The sequence below is a fragment of the Hermetia illucens genome, chromosome 1, assembly GCF_905115235.1.
Source record: "Hermetia illucens chromosome 1, iHerIll2.2.curated.20191125, whole genome shotgun sequence".
Classification (NCBI taxonomy): domain Eukaryota; kingdom Metazoa; phylum Arthropoda; class Insecta; order Diptera; family Stratiomyidae; genus Hermetia; species Hermetia illucens.
Window position 1 is genome coordinate 14,079,249 of NC_051849.1, and position 26,540 is coordinate 14,105,788.

General features: G+C 43.4%; 3 protein-coding genes across 5 annotated transcripts; 1 reads left to right on the plus strand and 2 right to left on the minus strand.

The window, feature by feature from the left end:
- Window positions 1-570: 570 nt before the first annotated feature.
- LOC119660186 (kelch-like protein 13) lies at window positions 571-13,787 on the minus strand. Of its 3 annotated transcripts, XM_038068621.1 has the most exons (7): window positions 13,642-13,727; window positions 6,712-7,150; window positions 6,422-6,647; window positions 6,254-6,366; window positions 1,138-1,576; window positions 854-1,079; window positions 571-800 (listed from the first exon to the last, which is right to left on the minus strand). In XM_038068621.1, exons 2-5 carry the CDS (start codon window positions 7,148-7,150, stop codon window positions 1,560-1,562), a joined length of 795 nt encoding a protein of 264 aa, XP_037924549.1. In that variant the 5' UTR covers window positions 13,642-13,727; the 3' UTR covers window positions 571-800; window positions 854-1,079; window positions 1,138-1,559. The 3 variants fall into 3 exon arrangements, with proteins under 3 accessions (XP_037924549.1, XP_037924532.1, XP_037924541.1); XM_038068604.1 differs by lacking the exons at window positions 6,254-6,366; window positions 6,422-6,647; window positions 6,712-7,150 and having other exon boundaries at window positions 13,642-13,761; XM_038068613.1 differs by lacking the exons at window positions 571-800; window positions 854-1,079; window positions 1,138-1,576 and having other exon boundaries at window positions 6,198-6,366; window positions 13,642-13,787.
- Window positions 13,788-13,879: 92 nt separating this feature from the next.
- LOC119660180 (zinc finger Ran-binding domain-containing protein 2) lies at window positions 13,880-15,889 on the plus strand. Its single transcript, XM_038068592.1, has 3 exons — window positions 13,880-14,191; window positions 14,378-14,625; window positions 14,700-15,889. The coding sequence occupies exons 1-3, from the start codon at window positions 14,130-14,132 to the stop codon at window positions 15,332-15,334; spliced, it is 945 nt and encodes a 314-aa protein (XP_037924520.1). The 5' UTR covers window positions 13,880-14,129; the 3' UTR covers window positions 15,335-15,889.
- A 7,992-nt stretch (window positions 15,890-23,881) lies between these two features.
- Window positions 23,882-24,946, minus strand: LOC119656978 (28S ribosomal protein S15, mitochondrial). The gene is made up of 3 exons (XM_038063714.1): window positions 24,668-24,946; window positions 24,478-24,611; window positions 23,882-24,420 (listed from the first exon to the last, which is right to left on the minus strand). The coding sequence occupies exons 1-3, from the start codon at window positions 24,877-24,879 to the stop codon at window positions 23,942-23,944; spliced, it is 825 nt and encodes a 274-aa protein (XP_037919642.1). The 5' UTR covers window positions 24,880-24,946; the 3' UTR covers window positions 23,882-23,941.
- Between the last annotated feature and the right edge of the window lie 1,594 nt (window positions 24,947-26,540).

The following is a 26,540-nucleotide window of genomic DNA, read 5'->3' on the forward strand; positions in this document are numbered from 1 at the left end:
TTGTTTTCGACGGAGTAGAGTCCGGATAACGTTTTTCAAGCCATTGCTGAGCTTGAACAGTGTTTTTTCCCCATTAGAAAACAATGTTTTATCAACACACAAAACTCGTTTTCGTCCATTTTTTCACGATTGTAAAGGTAGCGTCAGTTTAAGCGCTATAGCTTTCTTGGTTATGTTTCGAATTACATCAAATTTTGACACATCTTATCTGAAGGTTGGTACTTCTGAACCTTGGTATATAAATGGCATTATTAGCGCCATTTCTACACTAGTCCCGGGACTTATTGAACGATGTGTTACCTGAAGCGTCTAGTTTCCAGTTTCCCAAATTATTTAGGAATGATACTGTAGATACCCAAAGCTGGCGATTGTTCTGGATTTCTTTTTTTTTTGCTGCTTTTATGTGAGGCACATCAGAATAGCAAGAACCTAGCAGCTTGGACTGATAAATATCCTGACAAGTTCTTCATAGTTTGATGATTCAACAAATGCTAATACTCACATTTTCATTTTGTTCGAATTTTACCCCACAAAACGAAATTAATTCAAATTATAATAGAAGAACTAAAATTGAAACTATAGAAAATGTATATATACAAATACATTTATTAGATTTTCAACAAACAAATAATCACTTTTCTTCTTTTTACTACTAACAAATAATAAAAGGGCACTTTACAAACCTGCGACTTAAAATATTTGTCCAATAATTAGTTGGCTCGTCATAAACATCAATGCCGCCATAATGGATCACATGCAATTTATTATGCATACTCCCAAGCCATTGTTTTCCTTCAAATCTAAATAGAAATTATTAAAGTTTAACTGATTAAGTAATGTGGAATATACCCACCGTGATTCTGAAAATGGCGTACACTCTAACGTTCGTGGGTCGTATTGACAATATTTTCCCGTATAACTATTCATAATGTGAATAGTATCTCCTACTACAGCGGAACTTAACACACCAAATATATTCACCCTTCCAGCAACCGACCATTCACCTTCCCTGGGATCAAATCGTTCAACTTTGCAATTTCTTGCAATTGAAAATCCGCCCATAACGTAAATTGAGGAATCTAGATGAAAGTTTTAGAATAAATGCTAATCTTTTTTTTTTAATTTCTTGGGGCTTACTATAATAGGCTACAGCTGGGTGACCTCTGGACTCCTCCATATCAGGTAAATCGGTCCATCGATCAGTTGCGTAGTCATAGAGAGAGCACGATTTCTGCACGTATCCGTCATCTTTCATACCTCCAAACAGATACATTCGATCACCCACAGTACAAACTTCAGATTGTGCCTTCCCAACTGGGCAATGGTATTCTGTCCATGATTTTTTATTGATATCATACACTAAACCAACATTTACTACTTTTTCATCACGTTCACCAGTTATCACATGAAGGAAGTTTTTGTACTTTGTTATGGCACATCTAGATAGTGGAGGGCGTGACGGTAATTCAGCAAAGTCCTTTGTATCAGTATTGAATTCATATACATAGTTTCTTGTACATCTTGAAAGAATATAAAATGTTGAATCTCCCAGCGAATAGTTATTGTCGCTTTCCATCTGAAAAATAGAAGAGAACATGTTAACTGAGAATCAAAGCTTAGAACAATTTATAGAACGATCAACACGAGAGCTCCTTAAAGCATCCCCTCTTGCTCCCTTGATGGTGAGCTTGAGGGTTTTGCGGGCTTCCTTACAGGCGCACTCTTTTTACCCCAGGTCGATTCTGCCTACCGCCCTCTAAGCCACTCTTATGGCTCGATGGCAGGCTGATCGAAGGCTCAGTTCAGTATTGCACCAGCAGTTTGGTCTTCTACTGGAGAATGAGCACCTCCTAGGCATGGACATGGCTCCTTCCGTAAAAGCGCCGGCTTTATTAGATTGGTCTAGCCACACCTCTATAAAGGTCTGCTCATCCAAAGCTTTTGCAGATCAGTCTGACATCTTTCTTGGTTTCGGATATTTCGGATATTTCTCTGTTCTGTGGCCCTACCCATAGCTCAAAGAAGATTGCCTGCTGATCGCTGTGGGCGTAATCCTCGCTGACGCCCCAGAACATACCACGCGCCAATGCAGAGCTAATAAAGATTAGATATACGATTGAAGCAGACCTCCCTTTCTGAAAGGTGTTTACATAACCCCCTTGGTCAGAATTATATCCAACGGTGCAAAAGCGTCTAATAGATTGCACCCCCTTGCATTTGTTTCTCTGCTACCCCCCTCAAGGGCCCAAGCGTTGAAGGCACCGGCAATCACCCTTGGACTATGACCCCTTGCATCGCGAAGAAGATTGTCAAGCATTTTCTTGAATTCGGGCAGTTTCAAACTTGGTGAGGTGTAATAGCTGCACACATATATCCCGTTTATTCTCGTCCACACAAAGTCACTATCCCTCTGACCCCCAGTACATGGCTTGTCGACCGCACGCCCATATCGCCGTTCCACCAGTCGAATTTGTAACCCATACGCCACCGTGACGGTTTCTATAGGGTTCGCTAATGATGGCAATTTCTGCCTCCGATTCGTAGACAGTCTACTCGAGTAAATCCTGAGCGACCTTGCAATGATTAAGGTTTATTTGAATAAATCTAATTTTTCAATGAAACCAGCGCCTTCCTAAATTCCGGGCATTTAGAACTTCCGGCAATATGCCGGTAATGCAGTCCCTCCCTTCCTTCGCACAATAAACGTTTGGGGTCCCTATTGCACACTTTGGCAAAATGGCCTTTCTCTCTACACCTTCTGTACCGATCGGACCGATCAATGCCGCTGGTTCATGCCTTCGCGAAATGTCCAAACGCGAGTCTCAGACGACAAACAACCCATCCGTTTCGAACTTTTCCGGTCACTAACAACTTCTGCGCTGCGGCCATGGGTAATCGCAGGCCATAGGACTTTTCACAAGCTGACAATGGACTCCTCGCCAAATTCCCCCAACTAGAACTTCATGGCAGTGCAAATTTCTCCGTTAGATGTCACTTCATCGATATCGTTGCACTGTATATGTTTTTGGGCCCGTTCTGTGACAGTCTCCCCAAGTGAGTTCTTACTTAACTTGGATTCGAAAGCCATCAGTTTTTTCCAAGCAGGATTTTATCAGCTCAAACATGAGGTCACCCTTCTGGGACCTTCAAATCTTGCTGACATTTTTTAGGTCGGGGTCAGCTTTGAACTTTTTCAATATCTCCGCGTAGAACAAATTGCCTTTACTGGAGATCACCATTGCCTCTGGACGAATTTGCTTTCTTCTTTGCCTTTTTATTAACTACCTTGGATTTTGCCTCACATATGGGGGACCTGTTTTCTGTTTAGTGGCAAGTTAATGGCAATACGATTAGGTGTCACTTGGATCGCCTGTGACATCTTTAGGGCAGCAGGTTTCAACCTGTTCTTGGAATTTCGTTCATCCTGCTACGATTTGTTGTAGTACACTCTAACAGCTCTCACCGTATTTACAATATTGTGACTTGGTACAGGTTATGCTTGTACTTGATGGCTCGGGCAGCTTCACTATTTTTGCACCAAGCTGTATAAAGGGTAATTCCTCTAAATCAGGGCTCTGCTCTCCATGAATCCCAACCGGATTGCTGGTTTTAAATAGTCCTCCACCTTTGGCATTCATTTACCTCCGCTTTATCTTTTATGATCTTTGGCATTGGCAAAGATCTTACTGCTGGAGCACCTCCTGCTGTCGCTCCTGTTGAACACATTTGGTTGCTGTTGTTCCAGTTTTTGTCGTCCAGCGATCTGCTTTCAACTCATCTTTCTTCGATTTTGTTGCCGGGGCTCTCGGTGTTCGCTTGAACATCTCCTTTCCCAAATCTAAAACACTTGCAACATTAGATGCCACGGTGGCCAAGTTGTCCACTACCCAGGACTCTGTACGGTAAGTTTCCCCCTTCCCATAACCAGCTAGTAGCGTACGCAAATAATATCAGCCTCATTGCACCCCCATTACCAGGCGGCCGAGGCGAATAGACTTATTAGATATATACATACATATATATGAGAGTTTTTATCACCAGAGCAACTTCTACATATACAGAACTATCATCAGACCTGTGTTACTGTTCGCCTGTGAAACTTGAACCATAACAAAAGCATTTCAAAATACCATTAAGATCTCTAAGCACTGAGTTCTATGATGCATACCTGGTCCGATACGGTAGGGGTCAGACTGGCATCAGGCACAACGTAGAATTGAACAATATCTTTGACAATCCAACTGCACCCATTCTAATCAAACTTCACAAACTGTAGGGGACACCCCATTTGGAGCATATGGACCACGCAAGAATCCACATGCCCTCGGGATGAAGATGAAAAACATGAAAGACACGATAGACAGTTAAGTCCTTGACGGTTTTACGTGAGCATCTGTCTGGAAGACTTAATCCCACGGTCTTCTTAGGACACGGATTGATTTTGTGACCACAATCAAAGCCCCGCTGAGACAAGCAACAACGGTACCAGTCTACACCAAGTGCATGGCTTAACATTCATGGTACTTGGTACTGGTGGATGCAAGACATACCTAAATCTCTACCGAACTAAGGAGTACGGCACCCGCGTTGAAACGCAACACTACGACGAGGCCCGAAGGTCTCTTCTCGCTTGAGCATAATCACAACCCCCATGAAACTCCCACTAGGGGACCAAACGCAAACAACCGAGCTGTACTCACATACAACAGGAGTTCACCCGAAGTATGAGTGTCTAGGGGCTATCCCGGTTCCCATGGTACCAGTATACCCCTGGTAACGTTTCGTGACCAAATTGCCACTTCAGATGAGTCCCCGTGCAGACTCGGGCCTTTAGAGTATTCGCCTACTGCATCACGGCCGGCAAGCCAAAGTGGGTACAGCGTCTCCCGGTGCCACCACTATGGAGGTTCTCCTTGGCCACTTGGTTTTGGTTTGGCAGACAGGGTTGCCACCCCGTCTTCCTCACTGCCACCTCTGAGCACCAGCCACGATAGACACGACAACAACAGCAGGCTCTGAGAATTTCGAAATTGTAGAATGCGGCCGACCGACCAAGATTTTTAGAGGCAAATTATTTTGAAAGCCAAGGCTCCTCTGCGTGTGTATAGTTAAAGATTAAGAATTCCCTGGTTGTCATAAAAGACTAGAGAGGGATAGAAATTTATGGGCCAGCAACCTAGAAATTTCAATTCTTCTTCTTGAATGAATCGCTTTCAAATTAAGCGAGAGTTCTAGCGCTACGAGCTGGACATTCCTGGTTTGAACGAGGTAAGGCTTACGGCACTGTGCTAGTGTGCTTCAAAAAGCATGAGAGATACTGATAGCGAGATTTTGGTCCAGAATGAAATACATTCAGAACTCTCCGCATAGAGGGTTCTGATGCAGAGGAGGAGGTTTTCTATGAACAACTCAACGTAGTCCAGGAGTTTTCGAGAAGTGACATTGCTATAGTAGTGGGTGATCTGATTTCCACAAGCTCCTACAATACATTGATTTAAAAGTATCACGGAGAAACATGTTCCTAGTGACCGTAAAAATAATGGTGAGAAGTTTGTGGATTTCTACCCTTGCCACTGCTCCGTCATTGTCGGTACATTTTTCGACCCTAAAGCCTGCTACAAGGTTAAGGTGGGTTTCAACCGATCGACAGCATATGAACAATTAGATAAACCATATTGCAATCAACGGATCAATGGATCTGGACGTCCCTAACAAGAGCAACGCTGAGGTCAGCCTCGAAAGGGATCATCACCTGATGGTCACACCGTCTACCACATTACGGAAGAACTCATAAGTGGCCGGAAATATTTCGATGGTCCGGAGAAGGACATTAATGGCTCTTAATTGATGATGATGAGCAGCTTAAGATTCTCGATTCTTAATGGCAGAATTGCTACTTACACTTATTCGGAAATCCTGGGAATTTGAGACCTTTCCCAGGGAGTGGAAGAAAGGGATGATTGTTAGGATTCTGAAAAAAGGTACCCGTCTCTAGAGCGATAATTGGAAGGATTTAAAAGCGGAGCGGTCGCCGAGGTGGAAGAATGAAGCACAATGTCCTTAAAAATGAAGCGGGGAAAAATAACAAGAAGGAAGGGGCTATATGGATTCCCTATAATCCAGGGATGAACAGGAGAAAATAGTAACGCTCAAGCTACAATATATCCACAAATTTAATAGCTTTTAAACATATAAATAGTAACTTTTTCTTCCCATCACTAGCAAATAATAAAGGGACACTTTATAAACCTACGATTTAAAATATTTGTCCAATTTTCAGATTCTTCGTCATAAACATCAATGCCGCCATAGTGGATCACATGCAATTTATTATGCATACTCCCAAGCCATTGTTTTCCTTCAAATCTAAATAGAAATTATCAAAGTTAAACTGATTATGGACCATGTGAAATTTACTCACCGTGATTGTGAGGAAGGCGTGCACTCTAACGTTCGAGGGTCATATTTACAATATTTTCGTACATAAGTATTCATAATGTGAATAGTATCTCCTACTACAGCGGAACTTAAGACGCCAAATATGTCCACCCCACCAGCAAGCGACCATTTTCCCTCTCTGGGATCAAATCGTTCAACTTTGCGATTACTGGGGTATGTGAAACCGCCCATTACATAAATTGAGGAATCTAGATGGAATTTTTAGAATGAGCGCCTATTTCCGAAGTATATTTTCTATTTTTGAGGACTTACTATAATAGGCCACAGCCGGTTGACCTCTGGGCTCCTCCATATCAGGTAAATCGGTCCATCGATCAGTTGTGTAATCGTAGAAGGAGCACGATCTCTGCACATCTCCGTTTTTATTCACGCCTCCGACAAGATACATTCGATCACCCACAGTACAAACTTCAGATTGTGCCTTACCAACTGGACAATGGTATTCAGTCCATGACTTTTTATTGATGTCATACAGCAAACCAACATCAACCACTTTTTCATCACGTTTACCAGTAATAACATGGAGGAAATTCTTATACTTTGTTATCGCACATCGAGATAGAGGAGGGCGACGGGGGCATATAGTAAACTGCTTTGTATCAGTATTAAATTCATATATATAGTTTCTTGTACATCTTGAAAGGATATAAAATGTCGAATCCCCCGGCAAACAGTTATTGTCACTTTCCATCTGAAAAATTGAAGACACTTAACTGATGGAAAATTGGACTTCAAAACAAAAATTTTCAAAGGTGAGACAAAAGTCGAGAGAAACAGAAATAAGTCACTGTACTGTAACTTTGTCAATAATAGTAAGATTTCCACCAAACTTTCCAGTATGCTGCTTCATATTAAAGCCTATATTTTTCTTTATCCTCACATTTTTTCTACCCCTTTATTTCCTCTTTATTTGACAATTCCCATCCGCTCCTTCTTTTAAATACAATACTTAATACTGCAGCTAATTTAATTATCTGGTTTTCAACAATCCAACAACTGGTCCCTTTCCCTTAAGTTTTATAGTCCAATTTCACTTAAACCGGCATGGACTTTTAAGTTCAATGCCATGGACCGGGAACGAAATTAGCGGGACTGAGACCGGGTAATCGATTGAAAGTGGATCAGCTGAACGGGGCAGTTGCTTAGATGTCACGGTAGAGATGAACATTTAGAGGAAATGTTCGAAGGACCCCCGCGCCCACATTCCCGAGCCTGGCTAGTACAGAGGCTTACAAGCACGTGTCGACGGACCACTTCGATGGAGCTTCAAAATTTGCCGGCGGACATTCACGGCCAATTTCAGCATTTTTTTATATTTTTGAGGTAGCTCCTCCCTCTTGATCGTTTCCGGCCACTCAAGATGATCTTTCGACCAGTGCAATTTCAATTTATCATTACAGATTTTATAATACAGAAAATAATAAGGAAAGTAAATTATAAAGATTATTAAGTGAAAAAATCTTTTACTTTAGATTGCCTTTTATTAGTTTTTGCAGGCGAGTTTAGGGTTTTGACTCTGACAATTTGTATGGCAATAAGGTTGACCCTGATAGTTTTGCTTAGTCCAGCTGAGGAAACTTTGATTCCAACCATCATCACTAAATTATCCGTGATTTTCGCAACAGTAAAAGAAAATAACGGCCACAATCCTCTGACGCTATGGACGTTTTCCTTCCACTGACTAGCTTCTCACAATCCGATGAACTCCTATATTGACATTCCGATGAGATTGAATCAATCCTTCCTCTTCTGTGACCAAACCGAACTCCCCTTATCGTACTCCCGTCAACTAAAAAAAAAAGAAATTCTATTCTCATACGAATTATGATGAAAGGCGGGGTATCCCTCTTCTTTAACTTCTTTTAATTATCGCACCTCTTTGCGCCTCACCTGGCACAAGCAGAACTTTCACTTGCAAAACGTTCGCTTGTTAATTTTACACAGTCCACTATTTTCAAAGAAAACTGCCGAAGAACTTATCTAAGGAAAATCCTACGAGTTGTAATGTTTTATTACGAATTCTCTCTGATGTTCTTCTCCTATCCATCCAAACGTGGAAAAACTACTATTGACTTCCCCCCCTCCCCTTTTCTAATTAAAATGAAGTCCTCGGTCTAGCTGCCATCCTGCCAGTCCATCCATCAGCCGGTCTCGGGATATGTTAAGTATTGTACCTAAATGAAGGACGGGATGGGAATTATGAAATAGAGAGGGATAATTGGTAAAGTAAAAGAGGTGAAAAGAGCCCTGTGAGTTGGGGCTTAAAAATACACTTAAAGTCTTCCCTAAGAGGAAACTAAAAGGGATAGAAATTTAAGGGCTAGCAACTTGCAAATTGTGAAAGTTTATTGCTTTCAGTAGCAACAGCACTTCAGTTAGGGACTGACCGCATGCTGAAGACTTTTGGCTATCGAAAACGGACTATAATTCGTTTCTGGAATGTGCGCACGATCAGCGACCACACTATCGCGAGTCTTCAGAATGCTCGTTTCTCCAACTAGAGCAAGAATTCCAATGATATGAGCTGAACATTGTGGGTCTAAGCAAAATTGATGGTGGTACTCTCGAGAGTACTTCTCTCGCTCTAGCCATGATTGGCAATGTGCTTTTGTACTCTGGAAAATCAAGTGGAAGTGGAAGCAGACGCGAATTCGGTGTTAGGTTACTTTTGAAGGCTACCGCAGGGTGCGCTCTCTTGACCTGGAAGCCGGTTTCTGAAACGATTTGGACTGCAAGATTCCGGTTCCCGTTTAGGAGCATCACGATTGTGCTATGTACCAACGGAGATTTCAAGCACATAGCCTGCCATACGTACAAGCAATCAGATTGACCACTATAGGCCAACAGTAGAATGTTGTGAGACGCTGCGGCCATATCCTTCCGTTAACTTCAATAAATCACAAAGAAAATTATTAGATTGAGTAAAAAATAATTGCGTTTTTTTTTGCAACAGATGGTGCCTGTATATGTGCTTGTCATACGTCGTTTGGCAGCTGACGTTTTAAACCCTATTCTTTATGAAAAATTCAAAGTTGAAGTTGAAAATGCGAAACCAAACTACATTTTTGCCATATTTTATTCATTCCGTAACGGGTAGTACTAGAGTAATAATAATAATAATCCCGGCCCGGCCCGACACAATCCCGGCCACCGTCAAGGAGCGTGTTCGACTTGAGGTCATCGGGGAAGCTGGTGACCGAGAGTCGATGGGGGTAGAGGCGGCAGCATCAACAGCACCACGTCGCACTGCAGGCAACAGTTTTAGTACTCGCCGAAACACTCTTCTCCACCGTCCAGCTGAGGTTTCCGCTGAGGTTCGGAACGAATTCCAAAGAGCGTGTATAAAATTCTCGGATATGGATCCTTTGCATAGACCAGATATTTCTTAAGAAGGATACGGTGCAGGACCCCGCAGACACAAAACCGATTACTTGCTTACCAACCCTCTACAAATTCATAACATCCATTATTAGTGGCGACATCAAGCTGTATGCTGGTACTGACGACCATCTTAGAAGTTTGTTGCGAATAATAGAAATGTTCAGCCGTGATATTTGAATGGAGTTTGGGTTAGACAAGTGTCGAATCCAAGCCATCCGCAAAGGTAATCACGAGCCGCATGCCGGACATAGCATTGGTGATCTTCAGATGGAAGCTATGACCGAGACAGACTTCTACAAGTACCTAGAAATTCTGCAAGGAATGCTCTGCTGTCCGAATTCGTGTAAAACTGGTGCTGAAATCACATCTCTCAGGGAAGAATAGAATAAGCGCATTGATAGCTATACCTTCACTGGCTCATGCATTCGGAATATTGTCGTGGACAAAGACCGATCTGGAAAACGTCCAGCGGCAGATACGGACAACTATGTCCAAATTCCGAATGCATCATCAAAAGTCTGCCGTGGATCGGATGAACCTGCCTCGTGACATCGGAGGTACGGGAGTGGTTGAAGTGGCGACACAACATCATCGCCAAGTCGACTCGCTGCGCGCTTATTTTTACAGCAAAGAGCAGGCGAGTCCCTTGCATGCAGCTGTCTGTTAGGCAGACTGTGGGCTGACTACATTTAACTTGAAGGATCGATCTTTCAATCCTCTGAGTTGAGTGAAGTCGGATCAAGAGCAGATCGATGAATGAAAGTGGAAGGCAGTGCAAAGTAAACACATGAATTGTCTTTGGCAGCCATGCTGGGGAGCTCTTTGCTGAGATGGAGGGGTTCATGTGTGCCATTCAGGACGGCGTGGTCGCCACCCTAGCTTATAAAAAGCTCACCATGAAAGAACGGGTGAAGAATGTGTGGTTCGGCGTTAGAGACGTTCGACCATCTCATTTATGGCTGTAGTGTTATGGCATCACCAGGCATAATGCTGTATGTAAGGTTATCCATCAAAACCTTGCATACAAGCGTGGGCTGATCACGGGAACATGTTCGGTTTACCGATATGAGCCGCAAACAGTACTTGATAGTTCTGCTTACAGCGTGTATTGGGACCGGCAAGTTCTGACTTATCGCCATACCGCACACAACAAGCCTTACGTACTGTTAGTTGACAAGACGGGTTGCTCCGCGTATATAATTGATATTACGTGGAAAAGAAGGTGAACTATGAGCCACTGGCTCAGGAAATCAAAGAAATCTGGCGTCTCGAGCGGGCGGTTGTAGTTCCCATGATATTGTCAGCTGCAGGTACACCGGCCACTACCACCAGCGCCCCTTTAGTTTTTAAGTAGGTAGGATCGTCCAAGCCTAAATACTTGACACTTAGTGCTAGTATTAGGTAAAATCCGGCATCTGATTGAGATTGTGACAACCCGGAAATAAATATAATAATAATCGTTAGCGCAAAAATCCAATTGGATCAGGGCCTTGAAATGTGTTAGATCATTTCATTCAAGACCGTAACAGCACACTACAGGATTACAGTATCCTATTATTCTGTTAAGGGAAAGTCGCGCCACGTCCTTGAAAAACTATTGTGCCCCTTTTACTGGCTATAGTGAACCTATTGATCATAGTATCTCAAGCAGGCCTATAACCGTTAGGGACTTTAGTATGTTCCCTACTTTCAGATTTTTCAGCCTTGCATCTGGTAGTAAGTGTTCTCCCAGATGCCTGGACCTACTTTGCACAAATGCCGGACACCGTCCCAGGACGTGTATAGAGGTTTCGTCGTCCTCCTCACAAAACCTGCAGGCAGTGTTCGTAGATATCCCTAGCTTCCCTAGGTGATAGTTCAGCCGACAATGACCAGTGAGAATTCCCACTATAATTCGGAGATTCTTTTTGGTGAGGTTTAAGCAATCCTTTGCGCGTATGGGTTCGTATCATCCAATAAGCACCCTGGACTGCTCCATCCATGGTAGGCCCGCCCAGTATAGTTCCCTTAACCGTTCCTCTTCATTTCTTAGATTCATAGCCATGAAACCGTTTCCGATTCCACAGAAGGGTTCTGGCCCGTGTAAAGGCGTCCCTGCTCCCTTCTTGGCTAGTTCGTCCGCTTCCTCTTTGCCTTCCAACCCAGCATGGCCTGGAACCCAAAGTATCCAAACCTTGTTGGACGAGCCGAGTGTATTCAGTCTTTCAAGGCATTCCCATACCAGTTTAGAGTTCACCTGGTTGGACTTAAGTGCCTTGGTCGCTGCTTGGCTATTGGTGAGAATAGCTATGTTCTGTCCCCTGTAGTTCCTTTGTAGATTAAAATAGGAGGCACATTTGTCTATGACGTATATTTCCGCCTGGAATATGCTAGTGTACCTACCCATTGGCTCCAAGTACATTTTCCTTGGGCCAATAACACGGGCACCCGCTCCGTCTGCTGTGAGGGATCCGCCAGTGTACCAAGTAATCCGTTGCTGGTTTAAGCCGTATGTCGCAGCCACGCTCTCCCAGTTTGCCTTGTTACTCCAACGTGTTTCAAACTTCTTATCGAAGTGAAACGTCGTTGTCATGTTATCCCTTGGTATCAGTAATTCGGGATACCGCCTAGAAAGAATATCGATCCACCTTCGATTTAGGCAGCTCCCCGCCTCACTCATACTACCGGCCATCCTGAATATTGCCCTCCTTGCCCGCATCTGTATGTGCAGATGGAGAGGGGTTAATCCCAGAAGAACCTCCAGGGATGCCGTTGGGCATGTCCTCATTGCCCCACTGATACACACGCAAGCGAGCCTTTGCAGCTTATGTAATTCCCTGGCTTGTGTGCTGAGCTGGGTTCTTTCTTCCCAGATTACCGTTCTATAGGTAATCATTGACCTTGCTATTGCAGTATATTCGGGCTGCAATCCCATTTTTTCCTGCTATGGATCTGCAAGTCATCAGAGCCTTCGTGGCTTTCCAACAAGTGTTTCCGACATGTGTCTTTCAGAGTAATTTTTGGTCTAGCGTAATTCCCAAGTATTTGACCTCTGTTTCTCGTTTCACCTTCATATCATGTAATATTATGGTTCTCAGGTGATCACCGATAACGCGTAGAAAAAGTATCGACGACAAGAGGCAACTCTAGTGTACTCCGCTTCTGACTTTCAATTCCTCTGAGATTTTACCTCGATGCAGTACGTGACATTATATCTCGCTCTGATAATAGCTGCTAGTTTGTCTGGAACGCTCCCCTTGCATTGAACACTCGAAATACATTGAAAGCATTCTCGAAATCGACGAAAAGTAAATGGAACGGGGATTTAAACTTCACACAGTAGTCAGCAATGATCCGAAGCATGTATGAGGCATAATGCGTCAGGCACGACTGCGAGCTATTGTTAAAGATTAGTGGGAATGCGCTTCAGCTATCATAAGTTTTGAAGATTCTAGAATGTAGCTTGCTCCTGTTTCAGATGCTCTTCTTCACTATGGCTGCAAAGGAGTTCAGTAAATCGTCATAATATGGAAAATTATTGGACAGGTCTGCAGTGACGGGATTTTATAATGTTGTGAAATTCTTCGTTCCTACATGATCAAATAATGAAAATTTGAAACCCACTAATATTCAGGCATGCAGTCCTCTTTCGATTTGATTTATAAAATCGCAAATACGACAAATGAATAAGGTAAATCTGATGTACTTGTTAAGCCATTTAACGTATAACTCAGTGGTCTACGTCCGTTTTGAATTATTTCCGTTTCCTGCAGCGCAACTTTTTGAAAATTTGAAATGATCTTACACTCGCTATTTACTTACTTTGAAAAAGACAATGCTTAGAAAGATAAATTGCTGCCCTTCAGGTCAATAAAACACAGAATCTAAGCCGGCTTCGCAGTAAATACTAACTCTGACAACGTCAAATTTAGATACAAACGCAATCATCCAATCCTACATGGAAGCTGCTGTTGCGATGTTCATCGAAACTGCAGGAATACGGATTCTAGCAGTCTGCAAAGCGCCGAGAACGCTATAGAAAAGTCATCGGAGTGCGGTGCCGCGAGAAAATACAATTTGACAGAGAACTTCGGGAAAAACTTATCAATTTCCGTCCATCAAAACAACAGAGTCCCGCGGTTGTAGCATTTCAGAACCAGGCGTTGAAAAGGACGCTGACTCGAGGATGCACTAGCAGCGAGGCATCGGCTTCGACCCTGAATGGAGTTCAGCTGAAGTTGCGCTCGTTTAGTTTGGACATATCGGCGGGGATATATCAGAATTGTTGTGTGAAGTTTTTAAAGTTTAGCATGTCGGCGGCCGCGTTTGACCGCAAAATGATTGACGGCGACTGGATTTGCAGCGATCCTGAGTAAGGAAAATATCGATGATTTTTGTAATTTGATGGCGGTCATATAAGACTGTTGCCGTCACAGAGCCCTCGTTGCATTCCCTTTAGCGAACGTAAAGCGATTAATAATTGTGTTTTGTTGCATGCTTTGCGCCTCCTCCCCACGGCGGTCTTGTTCCCTTCTAAATTTACACGCTCCGAATATAGTTGCAAGAATTTGAATTTCGCACGGCGAACGCAATGCAATCGATGTCATCGCGAACGTTCCTTCGATGGCGGCCTCGTGAAGAGGAAAATGGGCACGGAGATCGGGAAGGCGGCGGCTGAGAAGTCCCGGGGCCTGTTCAGCGCGGAGGACTGGCAGTGCAGCAAGTGCGCCAATGTGAATTGGGCACGGCGCCAAACCTGCAACATGTGCAACGCTCCCAAGTTCTGCGACGTCGAGGAGCGAACAGGTACAGTAGCACGACAACGACTCTTTTGTCCTTTGCAAGTAGAAACTTTCGGCATAAAATTTGAATCTTCGTAGGTTATGGCGGGGGCTACAATGATCGTGGAGTGGTCGAGTATAAGGAACGTCATGACTCTGACGACGAATACGATGAGTTCGGTCGCAGGAAGAAATCCCGGAAAGAGGGTTCGAAGCAACCGGCGAACAACAAACGAACCAAAGATGACGAAGAGGAGGACGATGACGACGACGAGGATGGTGGGGACTTGTCGAAATACGATCTCTGGGGCTCGGATTCCGAGGAAGCTGCCAGCAAGCCGGCGGTTGCCAACCAGTCTAACAGTCCCCGCTCCAAACACAGCCGGTCTGCCTCGAAATCGGGATCACGCTCGCGTTCTGGATCGGGTTCCTCGAGCGGCTCGTCGTCATCTTCTCGCTCGTCCTCGTCATCATCTAGTCGCTCATCGACAAGCTCACGAAGCTCATATTCATACTCGAAGTCAAAATCGCGATCTCGCTCCCCCTCTGCGCGGCGCAACAGCTCCACAGTTAAGACAAATCCACGAAGAACACATTCGCGATCACGCTCAAAAACGCCGCGTTCCAGTTCCAAGACTCGTCGGCGAAAATCCTCGTCGCATTCCCCGGCATCATCGCGTTACCGTCGTAGATCTCGAAGCCGATCGCCAATCAACTCTAAAAAGAGGCATTGAATGTGTCTCGGAGGTGACGACGCGACAGGCACTCAGATGAAAGTTTTTGTGAAAAAAAAACTACTTTTACCGTTACTATTTGGTAATTCTAATTTTTAAGAAATTGTAATATTTAAATGACGGCTATGGAGCGTGCAGGGGTGGGAGTGGAGACAGACAGTCCATCAGGACTAGCGGAACCTATGACTATGATACCTTTAATTGTCGCAGATTTGTTGCAGACTCACGGGTTTTTGGATGGAACCATGAACTGGGACGACGCGAAAACAACTGACTTGGTGTTATCGAATCTAAGCTGTTTCGCCTTAATTCATGTCGTTTTGTGTTTTCAATTAGATTCGCCGAACGGAGACAACATGGAGATTAGATTTGGATAAGATTTGTCAGTTTTGTGTATGTACATCATTGAAATTACTTAATTTCTCTCTATTCTCCCTTATTTTAATGCGTTCTAGTGTAGTATATGCTTATGTTAGGAATTGTAGTTTCATTATTTTCTATAAAAGCAAATGTTACACATTTTTGAAGTGATTACATAAAAGTACTGAAAACCAATTGCTTGCTTTTATGACGCTATCGGTATCGTTCAAATGGCTGCGTTGACAGGTCCTAATCATCCTTAGAGAACGGAAAGGTAAGTAAATTTTTATAAGAGTTCGAGGCGGAGTTTGGTTTCATCACGAATACCAATGATTGGAAGTATCTCCTTGTTATGGGTTTAAATCCGAAAACGTCGAGATTGTTCTTCAAAGCTGTGGTCAGATTTCTTTTTATTTAGCCTTTGTCCTGTTCGATGGTTGGCTCACCCCGTATAGTTCGAATTCGTCATTCTTCTCAGTCACAGATCTGGTTCAGCTGAAATCAGGAGCGTCTCAAATCACCATCTAACGTACAAAGTCATCGCTATTTGGGTCGTTTCACATCGACTTCAATGTTCAGACCAATCCCATTTATTGGATGAAATTGTGCACCGACTGCTCTCGGACCTTCTATACTGACTACCAGGTGTACTCCTAATTAATTTCCGTTTTTTTTTTGTGAATAAAACACATAATTCCAAGGGAACCGTAATAGTTATTTTATTCAAAATATTTTCCATCGCTTTCTACACATTTCTCCCACCTTTCTGGTAATTTGTGAATACCACGCCAGTAGAATTGACTGTCTTTGGAGTTAAACCATTCAGTGAGCCATTTCCGTAAATTTTCGGAGGAATCGAAGTGCTTTTCAGAAAGTGCGTGGCCCAATGAGGCAAAGTGGTGGTAATCCGATGGGGCCAGGTTTGGTAAGTCGCATGGTTAAGCGCCCCCCCTTGAGTTTTTCGACTTATGCGATGGTGCACTGTCGTGGAGCAAAATCACCTTCTTCTCTCTTTCTCGATATTCTGGTCGGTTCTCCGCAATCGCTCGGCTTAAATCTTTCATTTGTTATTTGTAGCGAACGGCGTTCACAGTTTCACTAGGTTTCAGCAGTTCAAAGTAGATCACACCGGTCTGGTCCCGGAACACACACAGCATGACCTTCCGACCGTAAAGATTTGGTCGTGCCGTCGATGTCGATGCTCCACCTGGACTCATCCACGATTTGTTGCGTTTAAGGTTCTCCAAGACAATCCACTTGTCGTCGTTGAAGCATCATTTCACACGTCACTTTTCGATTCTCCATTTGTCTCTCGGTCAGTTCATGCGGCACCCACTTTCCACCCTTCTGAATTTTTCCCATGGCTCGCAGATGTTTCAAAATTGCTTGCTGTTGAACTCCCAACGTATCTGCAAGCTGTCGTTGCGTTTGCGTGCTGTCTTCATCCAATAATGCTTGCAATTCGGCGTTATCAAACGATTTTCGCTTGCCAGAGTATGCGGCGTCGTTCAGGTCGAAATCTCCATTATTGAATTGTCGGAACGACGTTTCACATGTTCGAAGTGTTATGGCACGATCGCCACAAACTTCCACAAGTGCAAGTGGTTCTCGGACACTTTTTTTCCTTGATTGAACATGAAAAACAATGCATGGCGCATATGCTAGAAATTCGGTACGTACACCGACATATTTGACTCGCAATAAAAACTGGAGGCATTTTTTGGGGAAACGTCAACGCAGTTTAGACACTCGACAACAACTAAATAAAATGACAGGTATATGTGACCAACAGCGACACAAAGCATAGAACGTCATCTATCGAAAAAAACGGAAATAAGAAGTACACCTGGTATATCAACACCCTGCGAATTGCTGTGGAGCAGAGTGAAGCGTTCACCGCTCTAATTGTTTTTTTTGCTAATAATATGACAATACAAAATGTCACACGTTGTATTGGAGAAAAAAGTAGTTCGCCCAAGAAATGCCGTTTCAACGGGCCGTTAGGCATCGTTAAGAAAATTTGACGCAAATGGAAAACCGAACAATCAGTTGAACTGGCCAGAAAAAAATCGTCTGGTGCATTCGGCCGGCGTGGAATGTTAGGGAATGAAACAAACAATGAACATCAGCTGTTGAAGAAAATGGCTTTCTTGTCAGAGAAAAACATAAAAACAAAAAATAATTAGCGTGCATGTATTATTTGCATATTTTTTTATCGTTTGAATCGTAAAGGAACTTCGGACACCCCGGTTTTTCGCCGAGGTCCACCAATGCAATATCACTAAAATCTGTCTGGCGTCCTGGCCAGCGCCATCGTCCCATCTCAGGCGGGGACTGCTATATTTTTTCTACTATAGATATTGCCCTTATACATTTTCCAAGCTGGATCATCTTCACCATCCGGATTACGTGGCCCATCCACCTTAACCTGTTGAGCCGGATTTTATCCACAACCTGACGGTCAAGATATCGTTCATAAATTTCGTCGGTATGTAGGCCACGGAATCGTCCATCTTCATGTAGGGGGCCAAAAAATCTTCGGAGCATTCTTCTCTCGAACGCGGCTAAGAGTTCTCAATTTTTTTTTTTTGCTAAGAACCCAGGTTTCGGAAGAATACATAAGGACTGGCAAGATCATAGTCTTGCACATTAAAAACTTTGACCCTATGATGAGACGTTTCGGGCGAAACAGTTTTTGTAAGCTGAAATAGGCTCTGTTGGCTGACAACAACCGTGGGCGGATTTCATCGTCATAGCTGTTATCGGTTGTGATTGTTGACCCTAGTTAGAAGAAATTTTCAACGGTCTCAAAGTTGTAGTATCTTTATTGTTTTCGTTTGACCAGTGCGATTCGATGTTGTTCATTCTTTGGTTTCTGGCGCTGACGTTGTCACCATGCACTTTGTCCTTCATTTATGTGCAGCCCGAGGTTTCGCACCGCTTGTTCGATCTGGATGAAGGCAGACTGTGCATCTCGGGTTGTTCTTCCCATAATGTCAATATCTTCTGCATAGGCCAGTAGTTGGATGCACTTGAAAAGGAAGGTGCCTCTTGAATTAACATTTGCATCGCCAATCACTTTTTCCAGGGCCAGATTAAGAAGGAGGAATGACCAGGCATCCCCGTGTCTTAGGCCGAGCGCAATCTAAGAGCGTAGCGTAACCCCACTTTTTTCAAATCCATTGTTTCTTTGATACTACGCATATCGCAACCATGGCGTAGCGTTGAGTAGCGTAGCGCAGATGAGAGTAACTTGAACCACCGCTAGGTTTGATTTTTTACGCTCGTAAAAAGCGGCACTCCTCATTGATTTGATTAGAAGTGAAGATGGATTGCGAAGTGTTAATACATGAAGTTAGTGTTCGACCGCCGCTCTGGAACATGCGCGACAAGAATTAGTATAATATGATAATAACGTTCTGATTGTGGGAACAAGCTGCGGAAAGAACAAAATACAAAAGTATATACACATTCTTTTATTTTAATTTGAACAGCTTTATTGACTTTTGTGAACTAGATTTATTTGAAAACAAATCGAGAAACCGGAAGCTTAATGCTTCAGGTATGAAAGGTTTTGTGCATTGAAGCATATCAGATTTCCCTCCCTGTATAAGGCTTCATCCTTGACTTGACTTGTTGGTAAAACTTCCGCGCCTGGTGCGGTTGCTCCCTGTACTTTTCGAGTTCACAGACTTGTTGGTTCTCCCAGGCTTCCGTTTTCCGTCAGTGAAGTCGCTTTTCCGCTCCACGTAGTTCGTGATAAGTTTCTGCACGTGCCCGCGTTCTCTGAGAATGCAACATTACTCGGTATGCGGCATTCTTCCGTTCCGTAGCTAGCTTACATTCGTCGACAAACCAACCGTTCCGACTTTTTTTGCGGCTGGGGCCAAGTATCTTTGTGGCCGTATCAACGATAACATTCTTCAGGTGATTGTGAAGATCATTTGTTAATGCTTCATCTCCAGGATCTCTGTTGACGGCGGTTATTGCGGCATCCATTTTCCTCTTATAGGTGTCGGGGAGGGCTGTGTTGTGGATGGAGTTCAATCAGCACGTAGTCAATTTGGTTGAAAGTGGTCCCGTCTGGAAAGGCCCTCGTATGTTTGTGGACCGCCTTCTGCGCAAACTAGGTACTTCCAAAAACTATTTCGTGCGATACTGCTAATTGAATAATGCGCAGTCCGTTATCATTGGTATCCCTATATAAGCTATGGGAGCCGACATATCGCATGAATACGGGCTCCTCCTTTAAGAATATATTTCAAGTCGATCCGAGCAAAATTCTCAAAGTTATCGAGCGTTTAGTCTACGCTCCTTTAAATTGTAGTTGTAAGATCCTAAAACTAAACGCATTTTTCTCAAAACCAATAACACTCAGACCGTAGTGGTCCATTCCTCCACCTAACGAAATATTCCGGATTCGTTTATGCACAACAGGATTTTCATTAGTGGATGTGATGCTACCCGTAATGCTAGCTGGTGTACATCAGCATCAAAAATCCGATGTCTGATACGTCTATAAGCGTAATAGAGGTACTACACGTATTTCCTGAGACCCGATTGCACACCGATTTGACAAGAAGGTTGATTACTCTACACAGCGGAGGGGGACTGCCCAGAATCCAGAACTTATTCGATGACAAAATGCTTTCAGCTGAGAAGCACGAAGACCTATTCGAGTTATCGGGAAAAGCCTTAGAATGAAGAAAGAGTCGCATGAGTCATTAGACAAAACCTTAGAACGGATGAAGAAATGTGGTCTGCGCATTAATTGCTTAAAAACATTTTGACAACATCCTTCGACGAGTTCCTTAGACAGCCGTATTGACATACAAGATAGACACAAAACAGGCAAATATGTCAAGGCCATTCACAACGTTGCGAAATGATCGTCTCACGAAGAATTACAGTTATTTTTCTGCGCGAAAACCGATATCCGGTCTAGGCCTGTTTTAGTAAAGAGCTGCAGACATCTTCGGTTTGCGCCAAGGTCCAGCAATACAATATCCCGAATGGACTTCCTGGCCTACGCCATTGCTCCATTTGATGCACGACTGCAACGTTTCTTTTTTCTATCATAGATATTGCCCTTACAGACTTTCCGTCCATCGCAATCTATTGAGCCGGATTTTATTCACAACTAAACGGTCGTGGTATCGCTTGTCAATTTCGTCGTTATATAGGCTACATAATCGTATATTCTTCAGTACGAGGACAAAAACTCTTATTAGGTTTCCCTCTCTAGCGCGACTAGGAGTTCGCAGTTTTTCTAGCTAAAAGCTTAAGTCTCCGAAGAATACATGGGAGCTAGCGAGCTTTAACTCTATGGTGAGACGTTTTGAACACTGTTTACAGAAAACCACTTGCAGATACTGCTTCCAAGGAATTCGCTGCCAGCTCTCTCTCTCTGCATATGTCGCAAGGCCAACTACGCTGATTCTTCAAGTCTTCAAACCAATGGAAGGTAATGTTAACATGTTTTCATGGGCATTTGCGCAATGCTGGGTACTGTAATACTGTAGTGTACCGCCGCGGTCTTGAATGAAGTGCTCTAACACCCTTCAAGGCCCTGATCCAATTGGATTGTTACGCCAACGATTATTATTGTTAATCAACTCAATTCAACTGTAGACATCATAGAACCCACAGTAGGAGGATGATAAATTCGGCTAATTTACTATCCGACTTTGAAGAACTCAGAAGAAATAAAAGGTCTTTACCTAGCGACGGTATACTGCCTTCTAAAAAAAAAACAACAAAATTTCTTATATGTGGGATGGTCGACAGAGAATATTTGGGAGATATTTTTTAACCAGCGGTTTAAATATAGAAAAAAAAAAAAATTGAAGAGGCCACAACAGCCATTATAACCACAACAACCATGGTCCATGATGAAACATTTTGATGACAGTTTTTTGACAGCTCATGTCATTGGTAAATCGGCCGTGCTTTGGTTCCTTACCGACATAAGCTTTCTTTCAGTGAGACGTGTTAATTAGTTGCAGAAAAATGAAAATTGTGAAGTGCCAACAAACTGTTGTCACAAGGTATCGCGTTGCCACCATGTTTCTGTCGTAAGTCGCATCAATCGCACCCTAAGCTAATGATGTACGAAGAATAAGCCTACAGCAGCGGTCAAGCTCAAAGACAAACATCTATGACGACCAGGATTCGAACCCAGGACGAAGGGATTGAAAGACTGACGCTCAACCAACTCAAACATCACGCTGTCCCCATTCAATTCGATATTTCTATCCTTATTGTTTGGCTCTCTGTCAACGTTGCTCCTAAAGTAAAGGATTTCAAATGTAATTTTTTCCATTGATTGAATAAAGAGATTTTATTGTACAATAATTTTAAGGGATCTTTTTGATAATTGACAATGTAGGAGGTGACTTGAGTCGGTATTGAAACATGATTATTTCTGGGTTGTTGGGTCACGCAAATTTTGCTACTACCGCAATGTTGTGTGATCATTGAGTTGATGATCCTCCAAAGGTTCCGGCAAATGGAGGCTGGTGTGTAGTTATGAAGAAGGCTCGACGGGGTGTTACTCATTTTTCGGAAATTGAATGATCTAGACACATTTCAATCTTGACACAGCATTTAACCATGGAGAGGTGCAGGAACCTAGTTGGAAGGGAAGGATATTGAAGGGCCAGGACTGGAGAACATTAAGTTTTGGAAAGTGTCTATGCATTAACTTTAGCCAAGCCTATGGAATAGTGGGCCTTGAAATTGTGGCGCGGTAGGATTCGCGGTCGGATGACGCCACCAGCGCTTTCCACTCAGTTTAGAACTCGCCACAGGAGTGGAGAGCAGAGTGCCATGAGTTGGCGAGAGAATGCCGAAGAAAAATAATTGCTGGTATTCTGTCTACGACACTTTTTCAGCTCCTACTATTAATTAATTGTAAAATTCAATGGAATTTAACCAAAAAGTTATATAATGAAGTATTAAATGTAATTTTGTCTGTGATAAATAAAATACAATTTTATCTGCTGTAAATAATGGTGAATAATTAAAAGCTATATTATCCCGCGAAATTGGTGACCCCGACGAAAGCACCCAATTCAGCACAGAATCGGAGTGAGCTAAAAACTAACTAAACTAAGCTAAAAACATTTGGCGACAACAACAACAGCAACACCTCCGCTAGGGCGCCTGAAGCTCATCCGCAACAATCGCAGACTCTGGAATTGAAGGAATGATACCTCCTAGGTGTGTCGGCGCAATTTCATCTGAGGAGTCCCGACGACAAACCCAACCAGAACCGGGACTCAACCGATCGCTTGGTGTTCAATTGAACCTGTGAGTCGCCCCCGAGGGGATCCTTCGAAACGTCCCCGGCTTTTGACCTTCGTTGAACTTGCAATCCGCCTACTTGGACGTCAAACTTGCCCGTCTCGTGCAGATCGTGCTCATTGCAGACTGAACCCAAATAAAGGGTTGGCAGCGAAGTCAAACAGTAAAAACCACGGAAAGTACCTCGAGCCTAGATTGTCTGGCGCAACTCGGCTCGCACCCGCTTTCCCTTGAACGGAAATAGCGGGCCTTGAAATATTGTTTATAAGTAAGTTTGCTTTGCGAGCAGAGAAATGTTTTGTCGAATTGCAGGCGGGAGTTCCGTCCCCACGTACTCGAGGAGGGCGATCAGACCCGAGTCTGCAAGGGACTCATCTGAAGTGGCTTCGGCCACGAAGCCTCACCGGAGGTTATCTGGTACCATGGGAACCGGGACGGCCCTCTGAGAGCATTTGCTCCAGGAGAATTCCTGGAGGATGTGTTCTTGGCCCGGTTATTTGCGGTTGGCCCCCTAGTGGGAGTTTCATGGTGGTTGTGGTTATGTCTACATCGCGAGCAGAGCTCCTCGGAGCTCAAGCGTGGAGTTGCGCTGCACAACTCGGGTGCCGTACCCCTTAGTTGCGGCAGAGGTGTTAGATAGGCCTCGCATCCACTGGTATGAATGCTGAGCCTGCACTCAGTATAAACCAGGACCGCTGTGCTTGCATGGCGGGGCTCTGATTGTGGACACAAAATCAACCCGTGTCCGAAGAGGACCGTGGGATTATGCCTACACGGCAGGTACTCACGTTAAAACCCCAGGACTTTCATGTCGAATTGCAGGGAGATTATGTGAGCTTCCTGCGGTACCACAATACTTCCAAGATGAAAACAAAATCACAATAATATTTACACAATTTTTATTCTTTACTTCCTTTTAACCTACAACCGAGTCACTATACTTTATCTGTCGGCCACTTCCTCTTGCTTCTCTCGACTCGCCTTCAATTCTTGTAATTGCTTCCGCACCGCTTTGATTTCCTCTTCCGACACAGTCACGGCGACTTGACACTCTTGTTGCTCTTTCCGAATGAATTCCAAATTCTTCAGCTTCTTCTCGAGAAATTCAACCTGTTGGCTTTCCAATATTCTCCGGTAAGCATCCAATCGTTGTTGCTTCAAATTTTCACAATGAAGTATGGCGAGTTTTTTTAGTGATTCCTTGCGGGTGACCCAATGGAACTCCGCCGGAGGAGATTTGTAAACTAGATCCAACTTCTCAAGAATCCACTCGAATCGTTTGTAATCCCAGCGACGAAGATATTTCAGAAATTTCTTACGTTTATCGATTAACTCCTTGAGAATAACTTTCCGTCGCAGGTTCCGGGGGTGTATTTTCATCTCTTCCTGCATGGCGCGTATGGTTGCAGTCATTTTGGCCACTGCGACAGAAATTTGATTAGATTTCTATATTACTATTTCTAGCATGGCATCCTTACATTTAGCTTCCATTGATCCGAAATCCAGACTATGTCTCTGAACCTCGCGAATCAAACTTTGTTGGTAGGTCCGCGTAGTCCACACTCTGCTGTTGTTTTCCAGGCTGAAAAGTGATTTAGTTTCTTCGCTGGCTCTGAAATATTCACAAAATAATTCTCCTGATATTCTTGATGGAAAGCGAATAGTTACGTCTCCAACTGTTTCGAGTTAACAAATCCAGGCAGCGGAGTTTTCCCATCTATCTTGGGCATTGGACTCAGGTCACCACTTTTCTCAGGAAGGATGCACGATATCTTCTCCGGGCGGACCCACTTAATTTTCAACTCCGACTTGAATGCATATTCCCGCACAAATTGGCGAGGGCCTTGCGGGAGGAACCTCAATGTGAAAATATTATTCATTTTCACAAGGAGAAAGATACCAGCTGAATTCGGCTAATTGGAGTCCAAAGTAGGGTTAAGATGGAAGTTGACATTTGTCATTGAAGTATGATCTTTTCATACGAGATGGCTCTCAGTGTTGAGATTGGAAGCGTGAAGGGAAGTACGTAGTGAATGCTCGTTAGCAGTTCAGGCTTTTGGAACGAAAAGAAGCGATAAATTGATGCCTTATTAATAAAAGCAAAAGACTGCTCTCTGGTTGTTTCCATAATCTATTAACATCGTATTTAATGAAACGCCGATTCCATGTGAAACAAAGATATTCTCAGTGACCAATATAAGATCAGAGCAAGGGTTCCTCGGAAGGGTTTGCTCCGTCCTGTACTATACCTTATCTACACGGAAGCGTGCTCACCACGGCAACTGAAGATTATTGTTTGGAATTTGAGGGATCCTAAGTCAACATTCACTTGATGTTGGACCAGACCAAATGGAGAGGATATAATTCACACCGTTGTCGTGTTTTTGCGATTATATAAAGGAGCGTTTTCCACCTATTACCACTTGTTGAGTTGCTTCTGCCCTGGACGAAATGGTTAGTCCTTCCGCGTTATATAATTTTGGAACCAGAGACCAGTCACAAAGCTGTCAACAACCAAACTCCCAGATTTGCCAGTCGTGAACACTAATTGCACGCAATATGTGGAAGCCGACGGCACGTACTAGAGCTAATTCGAATGATCGCAGTTTGGCAAGATGAGGGCCGAGGGTCCTGGTTCTCAAATATTGCCTCCCTGCCAGGACACAGAGATTTTACTCACGTGCCTAGACTCAATACTCAAAAAAAAAACTAAACCGCGCTGGGATAAACTATTCAAGTAGAGACGTAAATTCTCGAGGCGGGTTATTACCACTGAAAATTTCATTCCCAAAGGAGCTAAACTGCCTAACGATCTAATAAGGGAGTAGACAAAATTACAAAAAAAACTACCGCGAGAGAGATTGACAGGGAAGGACTAGTCCTGAGCCGATTCTGGTATCTACGTTAAAAGTTGCTCCCGTTTTCCTTTCTTCTTCATGGTCGGCCCGATGGGATAGTAGCCCAGTAGCGATCCATCCCAACCTAAATGTTTACCCCCTTCCGCTTTAAATATAATGGGAGGAGCCCTAAATACCTGAGAGGACTGATGCTTTCCTTGCTCAACTTAATATTGATAGTCCTTTCTTACTTGGTATCGAAAATAAAGCCTGCTTGTTTGTAATATGTAATGACTGCCTTATTTATTATTCACTTTTATTTGTGTTGTCTGTTCCCAAAATTCTAATATATATTTTCTTGACTCGACGACGACGATTTGACTCATTTCGTCAATGGGTTTGTTTTTTTCCTGAAATCCTTTACAACAGTTTGTTTTTCGATGAATGACTGGCTAACTTCCAACTTAAAGATTATTGTTAGTTTTACATCAACAATGCAATATCTAGTATGGTACTTTTTCTTTTTTTGCCAAAGCCGACACTTTGGCCACTCTCCCTCAACTACTCAAGAAAACGAGATTGCATCCCGATTGTGTGCTGATATGTCGCTGCTGCAACTACAATCACTTGCGTATTGTGGTGCAGTTGCGGCTGTCAGATTGCACGGTCAGAAGATTCGCTTTCGTGTTATTGGTTTGAGTGAT